General features: G+C 38.3%; 1 protein-coding gene across 4 annotated transcripts; it reads right to left on the bottom strand.

Annotated features, from left to right (window-relative positions):
- Nucleotides 1-842: 842 nt before the first annotated feature.
- On the bottom strand, nucleotides 843-23,283 carry LOC133611267 (myotubularin-related protein 9). 4 transcript variants are annotated; one of them, XM_061967962.2, is made up of 11 exons: nucleotides 23,064-23,283; nucleotides 22,872-22,928; nucleotides 22,499-22,607; nucleotides 22,279-22,404; nucleotides 16,881-17,054; nucleotides 16,588-16,805; nucleotides 11,669-11,830; nucleotides 9,023-9,164; nucleotides 6,813-7,033; nucleotides 4,376-4,527; nucleotides 843-1,054 (listed from the first exon to the last, which is right to left on the bottom strand). In XM_061967962.2, the coding sequence occupies exons 1-11, from the start codon at nucleotides 23,249-23,251 to the stop codon at nucleotides 951-953; spliced, it is 1,653 nt and encodes a 550-aa protein (XP_061823946.2). In that variant the 5' UTR covers nucleotides 23,252-23,283; the 3' UTR covers nucleotides 843-950. The 4 variants fall into 4 exon arrangements, with proteins under 4 accessions (XP_061823946.2, XP_061823945.2, XP_061823947.2 ...); XM_061967961.2 differs by having other exon boundaries at nucleotides 22,872-22,931; XM_061967963.2 differs by lacking the exon at nucleotides 22,872-22,928.
- Nucleotides 23,284-24,077: the final 794 nt, after the last annotated feature.

Genomic DNA, 24,077 nt, shown 5'->3' on the forward strand with positions numbered 1-24,077 from the left:
CCAACTCTACATGCCCCTAAAGCTGACCAACATGCCAGATTGTAGTCACCTGGAGGCGTGTCAAAATGAATTTAAACAATGGATAGTGATGATGAATGGTGCCTGGTTTTCTCCAAACATGACACCTGACATTCATGCCAAAGGGTCTAATTTTTGTCTCATCAGACCAGATAATTTTGCTTTCTCATGGTCTGTGTCCTTCAGGTGCATTTTGGTAAATTTTTACTAAGAATTGGCTTTTGTCTGGGCACTCTACCATACAGGCCTGATTGGTGGATTGGATGGTTGTCCTCCGGGAAGGGTCTTCTCTCTCCACAAAGGAATGCTGTAGCTCTGACAGAGTGACCATCGGGTTCTTGGTCACCTCCCTCACTAGGGCCCTTTTCTCCCCCCATTGCTCAGTTTAGACTGCCAGCCAGCTCTAGGAAGAGTCCTGTTGGTTCAGAATTTCTTCCATTTATGGATGATGGAGGTCACTGTGCTCAGTGGAATTCTTCAAGGAAGCAGATACTTTTATGTATCCTTCCCCAGACTTGTGCCTCGAGACAATCCTGTCTCGCAGGTCTACAGACAATCATTTCGATTTCATTCTTGGTTTGTGCTTTGCCATGCACTGTCAAGTGAGGGACCTTATATATAGACAGGAGTGTGCCTTTCCAAATCAAGTCCAACTAACTGAATTTACTACAGGTGGAATCCAATTAAGCTTTGGGAACATCTTAGGATGATCAGTTGTCATCATGGGGTATTGTGTGTAGAATTTTGAAGACAAAAAGAAATGTATTCAATATTGGAATACATTTGTAAAATAACAAAAAATGGACAAATTGAAGCGCTTTGAATACTTTCAGGATGCACTGTATTTCTGCAAAAATTATATGAAACTGCACATCACTGTACACATTGCATCATTCTTCCTTATAAATACATCAGTTATGCTTCTCCAATGGTCAAAAGCTGAGTGCCGTCTTTCCCGACTCAATAACCATGTTCTTAATTTCCTGCTGGACTTCTTCTAAGTGGCGAGTCTGTTGGGTCCATCTGAGAAAAAAGCCTGTAAAAAGACAGACGAGGATATAAAAAGGATATAAAATCATTTTAAAAAATGTATATCACTGTAGGGCACATGTGTCAAGCTCCCAGCGTGGCAAAATATATCATCAGGAATGCAAGACCATATGGAAATTTAAATAAACCTGGCTCGCATGGCAAATTTGATCAATTAAGAATTCCTAGTAACCGACTCAATCATCACAACCTCCTACACATATTATACAAACCTCGTTTCCATATGAGTTGGGAAATTTCTTTAGATGTAAATATAAACGGAATACAATGATATGCAAATCCTTTTCAACCCATATTCAATTGAATGCACTACAAAGACAAGATATTTGATGTTCAAACTCATAAACTTTATTTTTTTTTGCAAATAATAATTAACATAGAATTCCATGGCTGCAACACGTGCCAAAGTAGTTGGGAAAGGGCATGTTCACCACTGTGTTACATGGCCTTTCTTTTTAACAACACTCGGTAAACGTTTGGGAAGTGAGGAGACACATTTTTAAGCGTCTCAGGTGGAATTATTTCCCATTCTTGCTTGATGTACAGCTTAAGTTGTTCAACAGTCTGGGGGTCTCTGTTGTGGTATTTTAGGCTTCATAATGCACCACACATTTTCAATGGGAGACAGGTCTGGACTCCAGGCAGGCCAGTCTAGTACCCGCACTCTTTTACTATGAAGCCACGTTGATGTAACACATGGCTTGGCATTGTCTTGCTGAAATAAGCAGGGGCGTCCATGGTAACGTTGCTTGGATGACAACATATGTTGCTCCAAAACCTGTATGTACCTTTCAGCATTAATGGCGCCTTCACAGATGTGTAAATTGTCTTGGGCACTAATACACCCCCATACCATCACAGATGCTGGCTTTTCAACTTTGCGCCTATAACAATCCGGATGGTTCTTTTCCATTTTGGTCCGGAGGACACGACGTCCACAGTTTCCAAAAACAATTTGAAATGTGGACTCGTCAGACCACAGAACATTTTTCCACTTTGTATCAGTCCATCTTAGATGAGCTCAGGCCCAACGAAGCCGACGGCGTTTCTGGGTGTTGTTGATAAACGGTTTTCGCCTTGCATAGGGGAGTTTTAACTTGCACTTACAGATGTAGCGACCAACTGTAGTTACTGACAGTCCTTTACACACTGATGTCGCTTGTTGATGCAGTACAGCCTGAGGGATCGAAGGTCACGGGCCTAGCTGCTTACGTGCAGTGATTTCTCCAGATTCTCTGAACCCTTTGATGATGTTACGGACCGTAGATGGTGAAATCCCTAAATTCCTTGCAACAGCTGGTTGAGAAAGGTTTTTCTTAAACTGTTCAACAATTTGCTCACGCATTTGTTGACAAAGTGGTGACCCTCGCCCCATCCTTGTTTGTGAATGACTGAGCATTTCATGGAATCTACTTTTTTACCCAATCATGGCACCCACCTGTTCCCAATTTGCCTGTTCACCTGTGGGATGTTCCAAATAAGTGTTTGATGAGCATTCCTCAACTTTATCAGTATTTATTGCCACCTTTCCCAACTTCTTTGTCACGTGTTGCTGGCATCAAATTCTAAAGTTAATGATTAGTTGCAAAAAAAAAAATGTTTATCAGTTTGAACATCAAATATGTTGTCTTTGTAGCATATTCAACTGAATATGGGTTGAAAATGATTTGCAAATCATTGTACTCCGTTTATATTTCCATCAAACACAATTTCCCAACTCATATGGAAACGGGGTTTGTATAATACATTTAGAACTGGAGGCCACAGTTATATTAATAAGATACATTGGCTTCCTCCCACCTCCAAAGACATGCACCTGGGGATAGGTTGATTGGCAACACTAAATTGTCCTTAGTGTGTGAATGTGAGTGTGAATGTTGTCTGTCTATCTGTGTTGGCCCTGCGATGAGGTGGTGACTTGTCTCACCTTCCACACGAGTGCAGCTGGGATAGGCTCCAATGCCCCCGTGACCCCGAGCGGTAGAAAATGGATGAATGGATGGATTGTATTTCTTACTAAAGGTGTCACATTACCAACCGTTTGGGTGTAAAGAGTGCTGGACTTAGTTGCGTGGTACGTTGTATTTGTGTTCAATTGTCTGACCCTATGTAAGCAGGACACCACATGGTTATTGAAGGATGATGTAAGACGTTACGATGGACGGACAAAATCGAGCCATGTTTGATTTGTGGGATAATCAGGGGTGTCAAAACTTTTTGAACTAAGGGCTGTACACTGAAAAATCAAAGCAATTTTTCATTTTCAAAACCTACACAATATATAGATCTTATTTAACCCTTAGGGCTCCCCTAATGTTTGGTTCTGGAGACCCAAAGGGGTGTTAGAATAAAATTTAAAAAAGTCATATATTCATATTTTTTTACTTTTACTGCTTAAATATCCAGATCAATTTCAGATCTATCCGTCGATATGAAGTAGTTTTTTTTTTGTTTTTGTTTCTGCTTTTAATCTTTTATGGCCTTTTTGTTAAAGAAAGCCCTGTTTTTATAGCAAAAACTAAATATATGGAATTTTTCTCCCTAAAATTGTGAAAGTGGCATAATTGATGTGAAGTAATTGGAGCCTTGCATATGTCAATAATTCAGAAAAACATTGATTTTGATTCATTATTATGTTTTTGAGCAATGACAATTTAAAAAAGTCCTACAAAAATTACCGTGAAATCAAAAGTTAAAAATAAGTCAAATATATTAGGTTTTGTTTTACTTTTAATGCTTAAATCCCTATAGGTCAACTTCAGATCTGTTATGGTTCCGCATGATTGCAGTAGTTGTGACCCCAGAGACAGGAGACAGTGTGCAGGTAAAACTGTATTTAGTATACAAAGAACAAAAACTAATGCAGGTTAGAGTGCACACAAAACCAAAAACTAAGTGCAACATGGAAGTGCACAGGAAGCAGGGAAAGCTAAGCAGAGCACACAATCACAGACAATGTTCCAGCATCAAGAGGGCATGTGAAGCTAGCAAATAAACCCTTTTGATTTGCAATCCGGGACAGGTGAGTCCACTGATGAAAATGGCCGCTTTGTGTATTTAGAGTCAACATTGCAACTTTTTCTCATTACATTTTACCTGTTTGATCAAAAATTAACCTTTTTTTTTTTTGTAGTATTTGTAGAATGGCACAATTAAAAACAACGACCCAAAATAATCCACAAAGTCAGTCAAATTGTAGTAGTGCTGCAGAATAGAAGTGATGATGGGACAAACAAACAAGCAGAAGAATGAATGCGTAGTGTATGTCCTGGTACTGCCATAAATGTAAATGTTAATCAAAGCTCACCTCTCCACAGCTGTAAGGACTGTGGGTGGACTGAGGGCCAAATAGCCAGCTCGGTGTGCTCATACAGCGGGTTGGTGTACTGCTCTCTCTCTCCTGGCTTCAACAGGGCTCGAAACAAACACTGAGTTTTGTCCTCCACTTGTGCAGCACGGCTGAGCAGGCGGGACAAAGGTGATACAGTTTTCGAACATGTTGAAAAGGGAAACTGGAAATTGTGATGTATCATGTTGTACGCTTGCATGTTCGAAATAAACTCAAACTCAACTCAACTCAACTCAACAGTTAGATACGGTCACGTAGAATAATTAAAACAGGGTTCTTAACCTTTTTGACCTCACAGCCCTACCTTTACACTACAGAAGGACCTGGGGCACCCTCAAATATTAATATTGAATTAGTAATCTTACTTACGATTTCAATCGTATTAAATAATTATATCTAACCTACTTACAGTTTACAACCATGTGTTAATCACAAAGATTATTATTTATTTTAAGGGAACTGTCCTTTTTTAGGAATTTTGCCTGTCGTTCGTAATCATTATGAGAGACATGATGATGGGTGTTTTTTTTGTGCATTCTAAATATTAAATATGTTTGATCAACAGTCAGCTTACAATGGAGCCTATGAGAGCCGCTCAATTCTGCCTACAAAGCCCTTAAAAAAACATCCAAACACCTCCATTAAGGTTTTATATACATGATGTAATGTAGTAACAGGCACATTTATACTAACATTTAATATTTACATATTTTGATTATTTTAAGCATATGCGGCGCATTAATTTCAAAAGCACATCACAACGTTTGCTTTTTTTTTCTCCATCACTGAATATTACTCACTATGGATTTCATGAGAGCCAACAAATAAAAAACATCACTTACTGTGCAACGTCTGCTGTCATTAGGATGCCAACTGCTGGGATGTTCATATGTTCCCTTTCAGATGAAAAATTACTCATAATCACCGCGGAAAAACGGGGCGGTGGGGACCAAGTGTCTATTTGTGTCGTTCTCACCAGTTCTGTGTCCTAAATGACTGTCTAAGTGGCCCAACTTTTGGGATTACATTCGCAGCCATCTACTTTCCAGGTGAAATGCATGATTTATGATATAGAATAAGCTTCAAGGGAGCAAGGAAGCAAGGAAGCAGCAGACCACTCGATGATGTAAACATAGGGACACACGGTAGTGATCACGTTGCCGCTATAAATCGTTTGACTGCGTTAGCGCTTATAACAACAATATCACTAACACTTGGTTAATATTCAAGTCACGAAATATAAATGGAATATTGTTGCCGCTTTTTGGGTGGTTATTTATCGGATTTTATGGGCAGAATAGTGGACATTCCATTGGCTCCACTGTAAGATGACTTTTATTTACATTTATTTGATATTTAGAATTCATTAAAAAAAAAAAAAAATCCATCCGTCGTCATGTGTTTAATAATGATTGTGAACAATAGGCAAAATTCCAAAAAAAAGTGCAGTTCCTCTTTAACACGTAAATCTTAGACTTAGGTCAAGTTGATTAGAAAAAGAAGTACTGACCAACTATACTGCATAAGAAAGGACTGACGAAAAATAAATTGACATACAATTATGTTGTGGTAAAATAAATAAACTAATTAAAAAACGAATATGTTTCTTAACTTAACAGTCAATAAAATTAAAGTGCAAATAAAAATACAGCTTCACCAATTGTTACCCTTAAGAAACCATTAAGAAAGTTCTTTACGACTTTAGCTCCAGACTTCGTTTGTTTGAGATTGTCCCAGTAAAAGTGTATTACGTAAGGCCCACAGCCCAGAAACAGGTGTATTTTGTGAGCCCTCTGGGGGACACTCTCAGACCAACAATGGGCCCCAGCCCTATGGTTAAGAAACGCTGAATTAAAACACTTGTTAAGTTAAAGTTAAAGTACCACTGATAGTCAAACACACACAAGGTGTGGTGAAATTACCCTCTGCATTTGACCCAACCCTTTGTTCCATCCCCTGGAAGGTGAGGGGAGCAGTGAGCAGCAGCAGGCCGCGCTCGGAAATCATTTTGGTGATTTAAACCTCAATTCCAACCCTTGATGCTGAGTGCCAAGCAGGGAGGTAATGGGTCCCATTTTTATAGTATTTGGTATGACTCGGCTGGGGTTTGAACTCACTCAAACTCACGGTTTGTGGCGCCCCCTATAGGCTGTGCTCAAAACACTTTGTAGGACACACTACCATTCAATTTTACAGACATGTGCCCTAAATGGGTGTACCAAATTCAGCAGTGATTCAGCGAAACACCCTAATGATGCAGTGGGTGAAATTTTAGGTTGATTTGACTTACAGGGTCAAGCAGCCACTTATGTGGGGCACGTTTTGTTTTTTTCACACAAACAATTTTCTTAGGACACTTTTTCGTGATTTCTTCTGATGATCAAGCATTACTGACCGTTCCATATCGCTGTTACAGAGGAAGGTGCCATAATTGGAGGCATAAGCTTCAGTCGCCAGCCTCAGGAGCAGCACCTCTGAAAAGCCAAGTGCGAGGGGAAATTGGCGCCATATCTGCCACACACAGTCCAACATCAGCAGGAAGACAGGGGACTCTTGTTGGAGACGAGCGTGGGAAAAGGCAGAGTGGGCGCATCGCTGCTGGAATGGATGTCCTGCCTGCAGGGTATACATATAGGCCTTCATTTACAGTACGAGCAGAATATAAATACATATATTATTATTTGCATTCACATGTACATCCATCTCTGCAGTTAACCTTATTAATACACAATTGAGAATTTACACAAGCATATGGAGAAGACACAAACTCCACATAGAAAAACATGAACTATCCCTGCAAACACCTTATATGAGGCAACCACTTTTTTACTGACCTGCTTCAAACTTTGGTGTGCCATATGTAAAAACTTCAACCACACTTTTCTAGTAGATATATTTTTAATATTTAGCAACTTTTTCTCACAATTATATGACTTTTCTCACATTTAGCTCACTGGCAGCGCATGTTTTTGAGCATTGAGAGGCGCTGACAGGCATGGGAAAAGTGGGATATTTGCATATTTTCTAGATATTTCGCATTACACTTGGTGAGACATTTAGATTCACATTTTTATTTAACATTTGGATTTGGATTTGACATTCATATTTAACATTTAGATTTAGATTTAACATGTATATTTAGATTCAAAATGCATGTTCAACATTGACATTTAACATTTAGATTTTACATTTAAATGTAAAGTTAACATTTATATTTACCATTTAGAGTTAGATTTAACATTTAGATTTTACATTTAGATGTGGAATCAACATTTATGTTTACTCTTTAGATTTAGATTTAACATTTAGATTTCACATTTAACATTTATATTTAGATTCAAAATGTATATTCAACATTTAGATTTAACGTTAAAATGTTACATTTAGATGTAGAATTAACATTTAGATTTACCATCTAGATTTAGATGTAACATTTAGATTTAACATTTAGATTTCGATGTAACATTTAGATTTAACAGGCGCTATACAAGTACAACCCATTTATTTATTTATTTACATGTAGATTTAACATTTACAGTATAGTTACCATTTATATGTACAATTTAAATTTAGATTTAACATTTCAATTTCACATTTAACATTGGATTGAACATTTGGAGTTAACATTTAACATTCACATTTAGATTTAACATTTATATCCAGCATTTATATTTAGATTCAATACTGCTATTCAACATTTTATATCTAACATTTATATTTATATATAACATGTATACTTAAAATTTATTTTTACATTTAACATTTCGATTTTAAAATCATATTTAACATTTAGATTTAGATATAATATTTAGGGTCACCATTTAATCCATCCTTCCGTCCATTTTTGTTTTTCTTCCCATTTTCTACCGCTTGTCCCTCTTGCGGTCGCGGGGGGTGCTGAAGCGTATCCCATCTGCATTCGGGCGGAGGGCAGGGTACACCCTGGACAAGTTGTCACCTCATCACAGATAGACAGACAACATTCACACTCACATTCACACACTAGGTCCAATTTAGTGTTGCCAATCAACCTATCCCCAGGTGCATGTCTTTGGAGGTGGGAGGAAGCCGGAGTACCCGGAGGGAACCCACGCAATCACGGGGAGAACATGCAATTCCACCCAGGACCTTTGTATTGTGAGGAACACGCACTAACCCCTGTTCCACCGTACTGCCAACCATTTAATTTCTAACGCAAATGTGAAGAAAATTAGCTAAATGTGAGAAAAGTGTGCAATATATTCAAAATATATCAGCTATACCATTGTGATTGATTTTTTACAATTGGCACATCATGTAGTTTAGAAAAAATAAATGTGTAACACTGCTTGTACAATTTGTGAAAAAATAGATTTGAAATATAATCATTTTCTTCCATGTATTCCCCCTCCAGCTATTATCTGCCCGGAGAGGAAGAGCCTACTGTATCAGAGATGACTTACACACTCTGCATATCTCCATTCACGCTCAGTCATTTTCACACCACATCAACATCATAAAAGTCAAATCACATATTGTCAGAACAAATGAAACTGCTGGGATAGGCTCCCGCCTCTACACAGAACAGGCCAAGTGAATTATTTTCTGACAAATCCCTGCACGCACCTGTACAAACTCCCTCTCGAGAAGACCCAGGAAGCCCTTGAGTGTACGACAACTTGGGTCCATGATGAGTTGTGCAAGCGTGCTGATAAGAAGGGTGGAGTCTATCCCCTCAGAGTCGTGAATCAGAACTGAGTGACCATCCCTATGGGAAGAATAAACAACAGGCCCTACTATACAGGTGTACTTAGTGTATATACATGTGTACAGTACAGTACAGTACAGTACAGTACAGTGTTCCCTCGATTATCCCGCGAGTTACGTCCCAGACCCCCCCCCTGTGTTAGAGGAATTTCTGCAAAGTACCGGTAGATACACTTTTTATTTAATAATTTTTATTAATATTATATGCAATATTATAGAGACAGTCTTCATACAGTAAGTCTTCTCTACACCATGGGTTCTCAATTTTTTTTCACCATGTACAAACTCAGAAAACACTTGGCTCTTCAAGTACCACCATAATGACAACATTAAAATACAGTAGTGTATTATGCCTAAATATTCATTAAAAACAAGGCACAAGTTTAACTTTAAAATTATATTTATTTATATTATATTTATTTATACATATATATATATATATATATATATATATATATATATATATATATATATATATATATATATATATATATATATATATATATATATATATATATATATATATATATATATTGGCCACTGTAACATTACACAAAGTTTGAACAGAAACACTGTTTGAACATTTAATTGAGTGATTCTTTGGCGTACCACTAGTGATACACCAGTGATGAGCAGTAACAAGCTACATGTAGCTAAGCTATATGTAGCTTAACTACATTTTCCAGTAGCTTGCCGGTATTTTAGCTACTTTTTTAACGAGTAGCTTTCCCGGTAGCTTAACTACTTTTAGAGCCATGTAGCTAGGGAGCTTACATCGAAGCCACAAGCTACAAAGAGAGTAAATGGGCTGCGAATACAGGCCAAAACCAAAAATATTGAGAAAATGCAAGGACCTGGATGAATGAGAACATCCATATATACGGAGAAAATCCATGATGATTGGTTGGTGTTCGTAGTCACAATTGACTAAGGTTAGGGCGAAACATTACAGACTGGCCAATTGGATGCAAGATAAGGTGGGTCATCAAAACTAGTAAGCAAAATCATAACAGACACGCACTTATGTCACATGACGACAGAGGAGTCGGAGACAGAGGGACGCTTCAAGCTGACCACTCAAAAAAGAAAGAAACGTACTTGAAAATGGCAGAGGAATTCTCTCCTGCAGATTAGATTTTTCCTTAAGAAATGAAGATAACGTGGAAACCCACAATAATGTGTGTCGTTAGCCATATTTAGACACATTTGTTTGCGTTTAGAGAAAACAATGACCAAAACCTTAGTTTTTAGTTGTTTACTCTGTAAACCAAAACCATAACTGCTCTCTTCATTGAAGACGTGGGACACACATTTACGAACACACATTAAGGTGAGTCAGAACAAAATGGCTTCTTCTAAAACAATAAAAAAAAAAGTAAATGAGCTCAGGGGAAGCTTACGACACGAGTAGGAGAAAAGCAACGCTTGATTTGCTCACCCTAACCCACCTACAGCAAAGTACGCCTCATTGGAGCTTTAAAAAAATAAAAAAAGCATTTATTTTAATATTATCGGATTCATCAGTGTGACGTCATACTTTTTCATATTGGCATAATAATTATACAGTTATTGTCCAATAATAAAAAATTGTCCAATATTTATCATGCACCCTTACTAATAACACACAGCTGACAAGCAGGATGCTTTTTTATTTTAATAACTTATATAATGTATTGGCTTTGAAAATGAAGTATATCAAAAATGGACTCTCTATCATCTGATTTTTCAGTGGAAAAAGTTTGGACACTCTTGCTCTAAAACAGGGATTCTCAAACGGTGGTACGTGTCCCACTAGTGGTATGCAGAATCCATTTAGAGGTATGCCAAAGAATCACTTAATTAAATATTGTATATTATTAATGTATTCTTTATTTAAGCACATTGTTTTACTTTCCCATATTCAAACACAGTGTTACTGTTCAAACTGTTACAATTGCAAAAATACTAAATAGACGTGTTAAATAAAACCTCGGCCTTGTATTTATTGAACATTTAAGCCTACTATGCTCATGTATTTTAATGTTGGTCATTATGGTGGTACATGGAGAGACGTTTTTTTTTTTTTTTTGGGGCGAAGGTACTTGGTGAAAATATTTTGCGAACCACTGCTCTACATCATCCCCTCAGACTCGTGCTGTCCTATCTGGTCTTTGTGCATGAACTGATGAATACAGCGCGTTTGAGAATCACTGCTCTAAAACATACATCATTTTAACATGAAACTTAAATGGTTACTCAATTTTCAAAGTACTCCATGTTACTTTAAAATCTGCGGTACAATGAGACCGTGATAATTAAAGTGGCGAGGGAACACTGTATATATTTCTGGGAACTAGCATCCTCTGCAATGGACATGTTTTGTTTTTTTTGGTCTATTTACTTGGTCACGGTGGAAAACATGCCCTGTTACTGTATGCAAGACACAAACGTGCACTGCACAGGGACGCTAATTCTCAGGATGAGATTCATGTATTTAACACAGCATGGAACAATTAGCTGCTATACCTCTCCAGACACTCTACCAGCAGGCCAGCAGTTGACAGGGCAGTCTGGACGTGAGACAACCACTTGGAATTTTCGAGTTTACTGAGCCAGCGGTCCATATTATGGGACTTGTCAGCACAGGCCTCCGCCAGCTTGATTAGACTCTCCTGGAGTGTTTTTCCCCTATACAAAAACAATTAGTGCATATTTAGTGAGTTCAAGACGAGTCCTGTATCGTGAAACTGGGAAGATAAAGGGATGTTACGAACCATACATGTATTTGTATTCAGACCCCATCCACCATAGTTAGTAAGGGACAGAAAGTGTTACTTAACTAATAAATACAAGCGGCTGCTGAAGGCGACTTAGCACATAGGTTGTGCATTAAAACAGCCATAAAAAGACGAGACGTGGAAGCGTGCAGAGGAGCACTTCCACAAGCATGCAGACCGAGCGGAAGTCACGACTAGCAATAGTGTAAAGAAAAAAAGACAAATCGCTTGGTGACTTTTCACCTTCCCAGTGGAGCTCATTTGTATTGGCCCGCAACACATCGTAAATATAAAATCAACAACAACAACAAAAAACAGCAGAAATGAAAACATCAAGCAAAATGTAATAATGTAAAGAGAAAAAGGTAAAATGCATTGAGTAGCAGAACAAGGTGGAAACATTTTGGACAGGCCTGATGTAAAAGGACAAAGACAAGTATGATAAGACAAAAGGAGGGGTCAGGCATTGTGCTACAAGCTGGAAATATTAATGCTTCACTTCAGCCAATAATGAACTTACATATTCTAAAGATCTAATAATCATTCACACTGGTCAAATTCTTAGTGTAGTAATGACTTGCGATGTTTCACTTTCCTTAAAAGAAACTTTGATATATTTAATATAGTACAATGTATCATAATGAACTTTTTTTTAGGAATTATTTGCCAGCAGTTTTGAGGTTTTTTTCAGCTGTTAATACCAAAGCTAAGTGGTTTTATGTTTTGTATTTTGTGCACGTTGGGCCTGAACAACTAATCTCGAAATAACAAGAGCTAAACGGTGTTTTTAAACCAAAAAAGTGTGTGTGCTATTAGTGGGTGTATTGCGGGTGATCTACCAAGATTACAATTGATAACAAGTGCAAAAGTGGTGCACACCGCCCTATTTAAATTAGGTTTATCTGTGGCACAAAAAAGATGAGCACATTACCTCCGTTTTAGCATCCCTTTACTGGCTCCCAGTTCATTTTAGAATTCCATTTAAAATGTTATTTTTGTTTTTAAACCTCTTAACGGATTAACGCCAAAATATATGCCAGACCTTCTAAAAATCCACGCTCCCGTAAGGTCTATGAGGTCAGCTGATCAATTGTTGTCCCAAAGATCTGGCCATTTTCTGCTGCTTCTCCAAAACTTTGGAACAATATCCCTTTGTTATTCGGACGGCTCCCTCCTTAATGACATTTAAATCACGTCTTAAAACATATTTTTCCTCCTTGACTTTTAAACCAGATGTGGTTTTAGTCTAATTTATTTTCTTTCATGTATTTTATGTATTTATTCTCTTTTTAGTTAAATGTTGTTGTTTTTTTACAATTGACTGTCCTTAGTTGTATCCTGCTTCTAAATGTGTCTTTTAACTCGTGCAGCACTTTATGAAACGTTTATGGGGTTTTTTCAAATGTGCTGTATAAGTAAAGTGGATTGGATTGAATTGGATTGGATTTTATTGCGGCTTTTACCATGGAGACACTCATTTCCATCCACATTCATGTTATCATGCTCTCCAACCTGTGCTGTTTTGAAATGGTGTTGAACATGCTGTCATGTCTGTTGATTATGTTTTTGTTTTAGTCATGTTCGGTTTTGTTTTTGGACTCTTTGTGCACTCTTGTTTGTTTTGTCACCATAGCAACCCATTAGTTTTCACCTGTCATGTCACGCACCTGTCTCACGCTTTGCACTCGCACACCTGTCACCAATCATGTCACTGCTATTTAAGACTGTCTGTTTCTGCTGATTGGCCTGGTGACATTATCTATCCTATCCATCCATACAACCTCTGCTACCCATGAGATTCCGGTTTAGTATAGTTCATGCTTCATGCCACGCCACAGTAAGTGTTTTTGTTTTGTGTTCATAGTTAATTGCCTTTGTGCTAGTCTTTTGTTTTCATTAGTCAAGTTTGTTCTCCGCCATTGTGCGCACCTTTTGTTTGCTTCCTTTTTTGTAGTTTGTTAGTATTTTAATAAATATGTACTCACTTTCACGCCTTGCCCGCGCCAACTTTCCTTTGCATTACGGGAAAACAAACCCCAAGGTCCAAGTATTGACACATGCAGCCCACATGTTTAATCTGTACCATCCTTTCTACAGTATAGAATCGCAATCTAGACAACAGAACCGATTTTTATAACGCCAAAGGCGGAGCTCTGGCAACCCGTACGGCCAATGACTGCGATGGCGCACTGGAATGATTCAGAGGCAAGAAACAGCATGTTGCAAGATATTTTTTCATATCGGATCTATCTTAATACTGTCTCCTATACTGTATATTAGGGAAGGGATTCATATTGCCCCATTCCTGAGTGGATCTCACATTCGGGGAAAGTGGGGAGTTAATCATTTTGCAATGCAGCCTTCTGAAAATGATGGAAAGTGCCACTCTACAGAGCAACTGACGCTGTGGTCAAAGTTGGAATTGCAACAAAACACATTTTGAGATGTTCGTCAATCTGACGACTAAAGTGAATAGTGCACACTTCATTTGTCACGTAGACTGGGACGAATGGGGCCATATGAATCCCCTTTTTACAGTATATGAAAAAGAAACGCCATTAAAAAAAACGCCAGCAGACATATTGTTGATGTTCATTTGTCTCCGAATCAGCCTTTAAGTCACTCATATTTCCTATTTCTGACAGAAATATCGATTGTCGACACGATTACAGAGGAGTGTCTCTCTCCATCGTCTGTCTTACTGTGGGGATCGCCTCCTTCTGACTTGTGCCAGTTTGCACGCATGTTTCAGACATGCGAACTATAAAAGCAAAACAGAGACTGCAGAACAGTTTTAGTTTTGATTAATCACATTGCGACTGCTCAATGATTATAATATATAATTCTTCTCCCAGTATTGTGGGCATTCTAATAATACGCTAAATGGATTGCACTCCCTATTTATCTCATTTCAGAGACGCACTCCCCTGTGCAGAAGTTTAGTAGCTCAGATTTACAAGCACAATCAAGTTTGCACCTTTAGTACAAACCCCGTTTCCATATGAGTTGGGAAATTGTGTTGGATGTAAATATAAACGGAATACAATGATTTGCAAATCCTTTTTAACCCATATTCAATTGAATGCACTACAAAGACAAGATATTTGATGTTCAAATTCATAAACTTTATTTTTTTTGCAAATAATAAAATTAACTTAGAATTTCATGGCTGCAACACGTGCCAAAGTAGTTGGGAAAGGGCATGTTCACCACTGTGTTACATGACCTTTCCTTTTAACAACACTCAGTAAATGTTTGGGAACTGAGGAGACACATTTTTTAAGCTGAATTCTTTCCCATTCTTGCTTGATGTACAGCTGAAGTTGTTCAACAGTCCGGGGGCCTCCGTTGTGGTTTGTTAGGCTTCATAATGCGCCACACATTTTCAATGGGAGACAGGTCTGGACTACAGACAGGCCAGTCTAGTACCCGCACTCTTTTACTATGAAAACACGTTGATGTAACACGTGGCTTGGCATTGTCTTGCTGAAATAAGCAGGGGCGTCCATGGTAACGTTGCTTGGATGGCAACATATGTTGCTCCAAAACCTGTATGTACCTTTCAATGGCGCCTTCACAGATGTGTAAGTTACCCATGTCTTGGGCACTAATACACCCCCATACCATCACAGATGCTGGCTTTTCAACTTTGCACCTATAACAATCCGGATGGTTCTTTTCCTCTTTGGTCCGGAGGACACGACGTCCACAGTTTCCAAAAACAATTTGAAATGTGGACTCGTCAGACCACAGAACACTTTTCCACTTTGTATCAGTCCATCTTAGATGAGCTCAGGCCCAACGAAGCCGACGGCTTTTCTGGGTGTTGTTGATAAACGGTTTTCGCCTTGCATAGGAGAGTTTTAACTTGCACTTACAGATGTAGCGACCAACTGTAGTTACTGACAGTGGGCTTTTGAAGTGTTCCTGAGCCCATGTGGTGATATTCTTTACACACTGATGTCGCTTGTTGATGCAGTACAGCCTGAGGAATCGAAGGTCACGGGCTTAGCTGCTTACGTGCAGGGATTTCTCCAGATTCTCTGAACCTTTTGATGATATTACGGACCGTAGATGGTGAAATCCCTAAATTCCTTGCAATAGCTGGTTGAGAAAGGTTTTTCTTAAACTGTTCAACAATTTGCTCACGCATTTGTTGACAAAGTGGTGACCCTCGCCCATCCTTGTTTGTGAATGACTGAGCATTTCATGGAATCTACTTTTATACCCAATCATGGCACCCACCTGTTCCCAATTTGCCTGTTCACCTGTGGGATGTTCCAAATAAGTGTTTAATGAGCATTCCTCAACTTTATCAGTATTTATTGCCACCTTTCCCAACTTCTTTGTCACGTGTTGCTGGCATCAAATTCTAAAGTTAATGATTATTTGCAAAAAAAAATGTTTATCAGTTTGAACATCAAAAATATGTTGTCCTGGTAGCATATTCAACTGAATATGGGTTGAAAATGATTTGCAAATCATTGTATTCCGTTTATATTTACATCTAACACAATTTCCCAACTCATATGGAAACGGGGTTTGTAGATTAGACTGTACCAAAAATGAACAGAACCTTGACCTTAATAGCGAGATATGTACTAAACGGTGAGGATACTGTACCATTACACCCCTGGAAAATAAGCATCTAGTTTTCCTGAAACTCACCTTTCCATGTGTCTGTGCAGTCTCCTCCAGCTGTTGTAACATGATTTGGACTCAAACCCGCCGCCCGTTATCCGGGCCTGCTGTGCCTGCTGAGCCGAGCGCGTGTCAATAATGTAGCCTTTGTCCGAGTCTTCGATCACAGCCTGCAGGAGGCGCTCGTCTTCCTTGCAGCGCTTTCGATTGGCTCCGGTGAGTGGCTGACCGCTGCGCATGATCACCTGAGAAGACGTTTTTGTTTTCAAACTCCAAAAGGCTACTTTGAAGGGAATACAGAGAGGACACCAAGGCCGTACCATGCCATTCTTCCTGTGGTAGTAGCAAAGGACGGGGAAACGGCCACCCTGCCTGAACTTGGCCACTTTTTTCAACGTGTCATCACTAATCTCCTTGGGCACAATGACAGCAGCGGGGTAAGACACGCATACCGAGTAGTCTCGGTTCACCGTGCTCAGTCTCCACCTCTCATGCTGCAAACATGGAGAAGGTGCCATTAAAGCATATCACTGCAAATAATGAAGTAATAAAAACGACAGGAAATGGTAACTGTTGACAAATACATTCAGCATATGGACATTTTAAAGCCTCTGATTAAATTGCTGTGATGTCATCTCAAGTAACACATACAGCCTCTGTAAGCCCCAGCCTCTATTTGCATCTACCGATTCCTATAATATGCTGTGATGCAGATGATTTATTGATTTTCTAACTTTTTTAATTAGGTTTATGATAGTTATGTTAAACGACTGCAATTTTTATACAGGTTCAGGGCAAGTTGTCACATCGCGGTGAGGGATGTCTTGTCTTGGTTTTTTGTCTTGTGAATTTCACAATTTATTTTGAAAAGTAACTCTCCTCTCGTTCCAGGTCACTTGCCCTTCCTTTTGTATCATCAGTCTGACATCACCTGTTCCCCATTACCCCCATGTGTCTTATAGTCCGCGTCTCCCTTTGTTCTGTGCCAGAATGTCTCGTTTTATCGTGCATCTCCAGTCCTATGCCCAAGCCTTGTCTTGTCTTGTTTTGATTTATCCGTATCCTGAATTTTCAAGTTGGTATTTTGAGATTTATTTTTCTCTTCTTCAGTAGAGTTTTTTTTGTAAAGTTTTCAAATTGAAGAGTTCAGTTTATTTTTACAGTCTTTTGTTTTCCTCATTTTTGAGTGATTTTTTTGTTAATAATTTTGCTAGACCAGAAACAGTGTAGAAGTTTTATAGCCCATTGTTTTTCCCTCCTTCTGGAGGATTTTTTGTTGTTGTTTAAATTTCATAGTTATATTCCTCGCTAGTGTAGTTACAGATTTATATTTTTGTTTCCTCCTTTCGGAGTGTTTTCACATTTTGTGAAACCTTATCGCAGAGTTGTCAGAATTTATAGCCGTTGTTTTATTGCCCTGACTCAAGAGTTGAAAAGTGATCATTTCAAAATAAAAGCCTGCCTGATTGTTCTCCACTCTGCATCTGAGTCCTATATCTGATCCAGGCCTGACCCAAGTATGTTTTTATTCTTTATGAATATGCTAATGTTGTATGGCAGACAAGAGGAAATAATCAGTACATGTGTAGCATCTGAAGAAGGAGAAAACGGGGTTGGTTGTCACAGTCATTATATCGCATCACCAGAGAGTGTCTCTCACATTGTGGTATGCAAATTAATGAAATTAGGATCAGAGCTCGCCTACAATAATTTTCTTCAGAATGAATATAATAATGATGGCAGAAGAGAGGAAACATTCAGTACAAGTGAAGTCGGGGAGAACGGGGTTGGTTGTCACACTTGTGACTTCAGAAGATGTCTCTTACATTGTGGTATGCACATTTACATGATTAGGACCAGAGCTTGCCTACGTAGTTTTTTTTCCAGTGTAAGGCAGCTGAACTTGAGGTTAGAGGACTTTGTGTTTTTAAAGTCAAATTGTAAATAGTTTTTTCCCGAGTATTTGTCTTTCGGGCTTTTATGTCATGCATTTATAACAAAACAAGTATAACCCTAAAAAAGTGTAAAGGGAAAGCAGTAGTTACCGTCGCAAGGATGTTATGACATTTGTTGGTTTGCTTAGCAACATAATTCAAAAAGAAATGTCCGAAATGGGAAAAAGAGTAAGTCATTACATTATGAGCTACAACTGTGTGTGTGTGTGTGTGTGTGTGTGTGTGTGTGTGTGTGTGTGTGTGTGTGTGTGTGTGTGTGTGTGTGTGTGTGTGTGTGTGTGTGTGTGTGTGTGTGTGTGTGTGTGCCCTTCTTGAGACATCAACAAAGAAAAGTACCTTCCATATGTGGAACAAGGGGATGGGTCAAATGCAGAGGGTCATTTCACCACACCTAGTGTGTGTGTGACTATCAGTGGTACTTTTGACTTTTTTTTAATATGAGGACCGGTGAACAAGCTAGGACCGAAATCATGGTCCCAATAAGGAAAACCATTGCATCGAATAGAGAATGTCTCATTTGCACCCCTGGTGGTGAAATCTATCAAAGTTAGGGTGGTCTCAAAAAAGAGGGATTTTTCAAATTGACTGTGTGTCGGTTTTAAAAGTATTCTCCCTCTGGTCAACATATGAAATAACAAGTGTGTGTAAAAGTTTGAAGTGCTCCCCCTCTGGCCAACATATGTAATAACAAGTGTGTGAAAGAAATTGAAATGCGCCCCCTTTGGCCAAAATTAATACAATAAAATAAAATATATATGTTTATAGAGACATACTGTAATAACTTGTAAATACTGAAGATTAAAAACTAGGGATGCCCGATAATGGCTTTTTGCCGATATCCGATATTCCGATATTGTCCAACTCTTTAATTACCGATACCGATATCAACCGATACCGATATCAACAGATATATACAGTCGTGGAATTAACACATTATTATGCCTAATTTGGACAACCAGGTATGGTGAAGATAAGGTACTTTAAAAAAATAATAATAAAATAAAATAAGATAAATAAATTAAAAACATTTTCTTGAATTAAAAAAAAAAAGTAAAACAATATAAAAACAGTTACATAGAAACTAGTAATTAATGAAAATTAGTAAAATTAACTGTTAAAGGTTAGTACTATTAGTGGACCAGCAGCAAGCACAATCATGTGTGCTTACAGACTGTATCCCTTGCAGACTGTATTGATATATATTGATATATAATGTAGGAACCAGAATATTAATAACAGAAAGAAACAACCCTTTTGTGTGAATGAGTGTGAATGAGTGTAAATGGGGGAGGGAGGTTTTTTGGGTTGGTGCACTAATTGCAAGTGTATCTTGTGTTTTTCATGTTGATTTAATAAAAAAATAAAAAATAAAAAATAAAAAAATAAAATTGATACCGATAATAAAAAAAACCGATACCGATAATTTCCGATATTACATTTTAACGCAGGCCGATATTATCGGACATCTCTATTAAAAACCCTTTACAAATAAAACATTTTTAAAAATTTAAAGAATAACTAAAAGCTTTCCTTTTTATATTTGCATAGTATGTGCAAAAATAGTGGCGACAGACATTTGTTCAATTTGTTTATTTAATTCCGTTATAGTTAACTCAAAAAGTTATGGGCGGATTTTCAACAAACTTTCAGGAATGAGATACAAGTGATTACATTTTGCAGATGTTCCGGATCCATTTCACTCTGTTACCTAATGTTTATTTTACAAGCATCTACTATGTTTGTGTAAGAGAGCGAGCGTGATTTGATGATGAGCAATTCAGAACAGAGCATGTTTGTGGATTTAGAGCAAATTATGAAACGCAGCACATTGTGTGGTATGTGAAAATCTTAATCTTTAGAACAAGGCATGGCCTGAATTTTGACCCCTACTATCTCCATTTTCCCCAGCACCTTCCTGTCATGAGATTGTTGGCTCACAGTTGCCTAAAAGACATAGAACCTGATCTACTAACTGTTTGTGTGTATTAAAACGCATGCAAACTTGATAGCACACGCAAAGCTGGTTACGTTTGGCTGGTATCAACACTTCAGTCATCAACAATTGCATCATCAGAGAAATTCACATTGGAACAGTGTAGGACTGACTTGATAGGATATGTACAGCAAGTAGTGGACACAGAGAGAGAGATCAGAAATTATAAGAAAAAGTGTCTACATTTGATTATTTACATTTGATTATTTACAATCCGAAGAGGTATGATGAGGAAGGGAGGGTGTTAGTTAACCATAGCAGACTTGGTAACAAACAACAAAAACGACTATTTTTGGACAAATGAGGATTCACAACCTTAACTTTTTTTAAGCTGAATGAACAAAGGATTAAGTACTGCTTCTAGAAGCGAGCACAAAGAAGAGGGTGAAATGTTGGAGGAGACGGAAGCCGATAGAGTGAGATGAAAGCCACTCAAAACTGCAACTGTGGAATTTGGAGACAAGTTATTTCGACATAAATGGCGTGCTTGCCCCAAATAAACCTGAAAAAACGTCCCCGGCCAGGTAGACCAAAGAGACAACTGTCCATCAAGTGAGTCACTTTATGTTGATCATGATACATGCAGCACATGCATATGCTGTGTACAAAACAAAACATTGAATGTGGGCTAATACTATATGATTGTTCATGTTTTTCAGTCAGTATAGATTGGGGTCTTAATGCAGTGTGTTGTGCATTACAAACTCAAACGCGTTTCGTACTGACGTAGAAACTAGCTTATCTCTCGCTGTAGTTAGCTTTTACAGCTAATACTGTAGCATGCCGATGTATTACTACAATAGAAGAAGAGTTCCTCAGTGTTCGCTCTTACAACAACAATGACGCTACAGCTTGGTTATTATTATACAAGTTACAAAACATAAATGCAGTATTGGTGATGGCTTTGAATGCATTTTTTAAGTGAATTAGAGGTAGAATCGATTGCTCCCATTAGCTGCATCGCCAGCCACCTAGAACGAGCTGACTTGTACATGTTAGAATGCAAAAACAAAAAAAACCTTTTGTCTTCTTGTCTTTCATAATGATTGTGATCGATAGGCAAAATTCCAAAAAAAGTGTTAAGTGTTAAGAGGCTGATTTAAACAAATTTGTTTTGTTGTCTGCTGGTGTTTTTTTTTTAGCTACAATCCTTTTTTCATATACCGTATATGCAATATGCATGTTCTTGCGTCTGGAACATTCCAACAGACGCGCTAAAAAAGTGGGTTCCATTGTAGATGCCCTGCAGGACTGCTTCTAAAATGCACCGAAAAAGTTGTACACATTATAGTTGTCTGCTGCATGTTTCAAAACATAACAAAACGCCACAGGTAGGAGCATGATAGCATGAATGTGCAGTAAATGAATGTCTCCAAGTCGCGCAGTACACGCAAAGGGGACTACAGATGAAAACTAGCCTTCCGGCTAATTCTGGCTTTTTTAACCACGTGTAGTCATGTGTTTTTATGAAAATGCATTGTCCCCTTTGAAATAAAGTAATCTTAATCTTAAAAACTTCATTTAAATAAGGTGGTCTGCACCACTTTTGCACCTGTTATCAAATGTACATGCAGTCTTGGTAAATCACACTCAACACGTCCACGAATAGTACACGCAATTATATAGCTTGCACACGCTGTTTAGATCAGGCCCATAGTGTGTGTGCGTACGCGCGCGCGTGTGTGTGTGTGTATGTGTGTGTGTGTGTGTGTGTGTGTGTGTGTGTGCGTGCGTGCGTGTGTGTATGTGTGTGTGTATTTTCTATCATACCAGCTCCTCCATTTCAGTGTAATGCTTCTCAGGGTTGGAGAGGCCCCACTGGTCGCAGAGGATGGCATCACATGGTCTGTAGAAGAAGGGGTACATGTCCACCACACAGTCCAGACAGGAAAGGGTCTGTAGAAAGCAAAAAAGAGAATGTTGTGAAACAGATTTCAAGCTGTTGGTACAGTATGGCGCAAGATAGTTTAATGGCAATAATGTATTGCACCTCAATAGATTGTGCAATGTTGAGGCACTGCTCCATGCCTGGGATGTCAAGCTGGAGTACACACAGATCTTTACATTTGATGATGATAGTCCCAGAAGATCCAGAAGCCCTATACCACCAAACACACAGTAAAACAATGGCAACAAGCCCCTGTTCCATGTGTCATGTTTCAGTGCAAAAAAAAAGGCTTTGCACAACATTGTTACATGAAGCTTCCGCTGTAAGCTTTATAGCTGTTTAAAAAAAAAAAAAAAAGCTGTTAGTAGTAGCAAGCCTCGCACAAGAGTGAGGAAGAGCGGCACTAAGATGTTTCCTGTGGGCTGTAAAGGTGCAACACTTTGCTGACACATTGCAACACGGGTGATCCTCCAACCTTTTGCTGTTGACCACATTAGTAAAGAGGCCCAAGTACCCCGAAAGGTTTTCCACACTGCTTAAAAGACATTTGAAGTGTCATTAGATATCAGACTGCTGTGTCAGCATATATTACATGAGAGTGAGTAAGGTAAGTAGATAATGCAAAAGGATTAAGGTGACCCCTATGTACCATGTAAAAGGTCCTCACCTTTTCTCAATAGCATCAATGTTTCTGAGAAGGAGCAGAACCTGGCAAGAGCTGTCCTGCACCTCCCGGTGGGAGAAGAGCAGGTGGTGGCCAGTGATGCACAGGGTGCCCCTGCTTGGTGGGTGCAGAGGCTGTTGGAGCACAACATCCTCTACATTGGCGGTCTTGATGTGCTCAGAAAACTCCATTCAACCAAGCACAAGCAAACGTCGGCAGCAAATAAAATGCCTTGACTGGAAATCACTTCCTCACCAGCATGAAAATGAAAGCAACAGTTACTCCTCCTCCTCTTCCTCCTCCTTCCACTGTCTGACTGATGAGAAGCAGAACATGGGCATAGGTTCTAACATGCCTTACATGTTCTAAGTACTGTTGCAAGCTGTTGCATGACTGAGGCAGCAAGAATTATTAAGCACATGACTTTTTCTCTTTCTTTCTCTTTTGTTGAGCTGATGTTTACTGTCACTTATTTGGAGGGATACAAAAAGAAAAATAAATATATTTTTTTCAGTTACAAATAGGTCACTTAGTCTTGTGCAAATACATATCTTATAGCATGTTCAAACTACAGTACCACTACTTCAGTTCTTCTTTTAAATGCAGTACTAGTACTGTAAAACACACTACCGTACACACAGTATCTACTGTAGTCAGGCATATCTCAATATGATGATATATATATATATATATATATATATATTTTTTTTTTAGGAAAAAGGCTTTTTAATCAGGCTTTTTATTGATCATTTTAAACTCTTTTTAAGTTTTATTCTGTTATTTTCCATTTTATTTGTCACCATTTTTACTACTATTGTTCTCACTATTGTATTGTTTTATTCATTTACTAATGTATTATTAATTTTTACATATATTTAAAAATAATTATTGAGCAACTTGACTATGTATGAAAAGTGCTATAAAGTTTGACCCTTAGCGTCCAAATTACCAAATGTTCACGAACAAGTTTCCATAGTGCAATTTTTTTTCCTCCTAAAAATGTATCTGGAAGTCATT

The sequence above is a fragment of the Nerophis lumbriciformis genome, linkage group LG08 (assembly GCF_033978685.3).
Source record: "Nerophis lumbriciformis linkage group LG08, RoL_Nlum_v2.1, whole genome shotgun sequence".
Taxonomy (NCBI): domain Eukaryota; kingdom Metazoa; phylum Chordata; class Actinopteri; order Syngnathiformes; family Syngnathidae; genus Nerophis; species Nerophis lumbriciformis.

What these genes read in the sequence shown, in the direction of transcription:
- LOC133611267 (XM_061967961.2), bottom strand. Translation starts at nt 23,251, where the DNA reads ATGGAGTTTTCTGAGCACATCAAGACCGCCAATGTAGAGGATGTTGTG. An exon ending in ACCACAGGAAGAATGGCATG is followed by an intron (nt 16,806 to 16,880) that starts GTACGGCCTTGG and finishes ACGTCTTCTCAG; the next exon opens with GTGATCATGCGCAGCGGTCA. An exon ending in TGTAACAGCGATATGGAACG is followed by an intron (nt 4,528 to 6,812) that starts GTCAGTAATGCT and finishes CCGCCTGCTCAG; the next exon opens with CCGTGCTGCACAAGTGGAGG.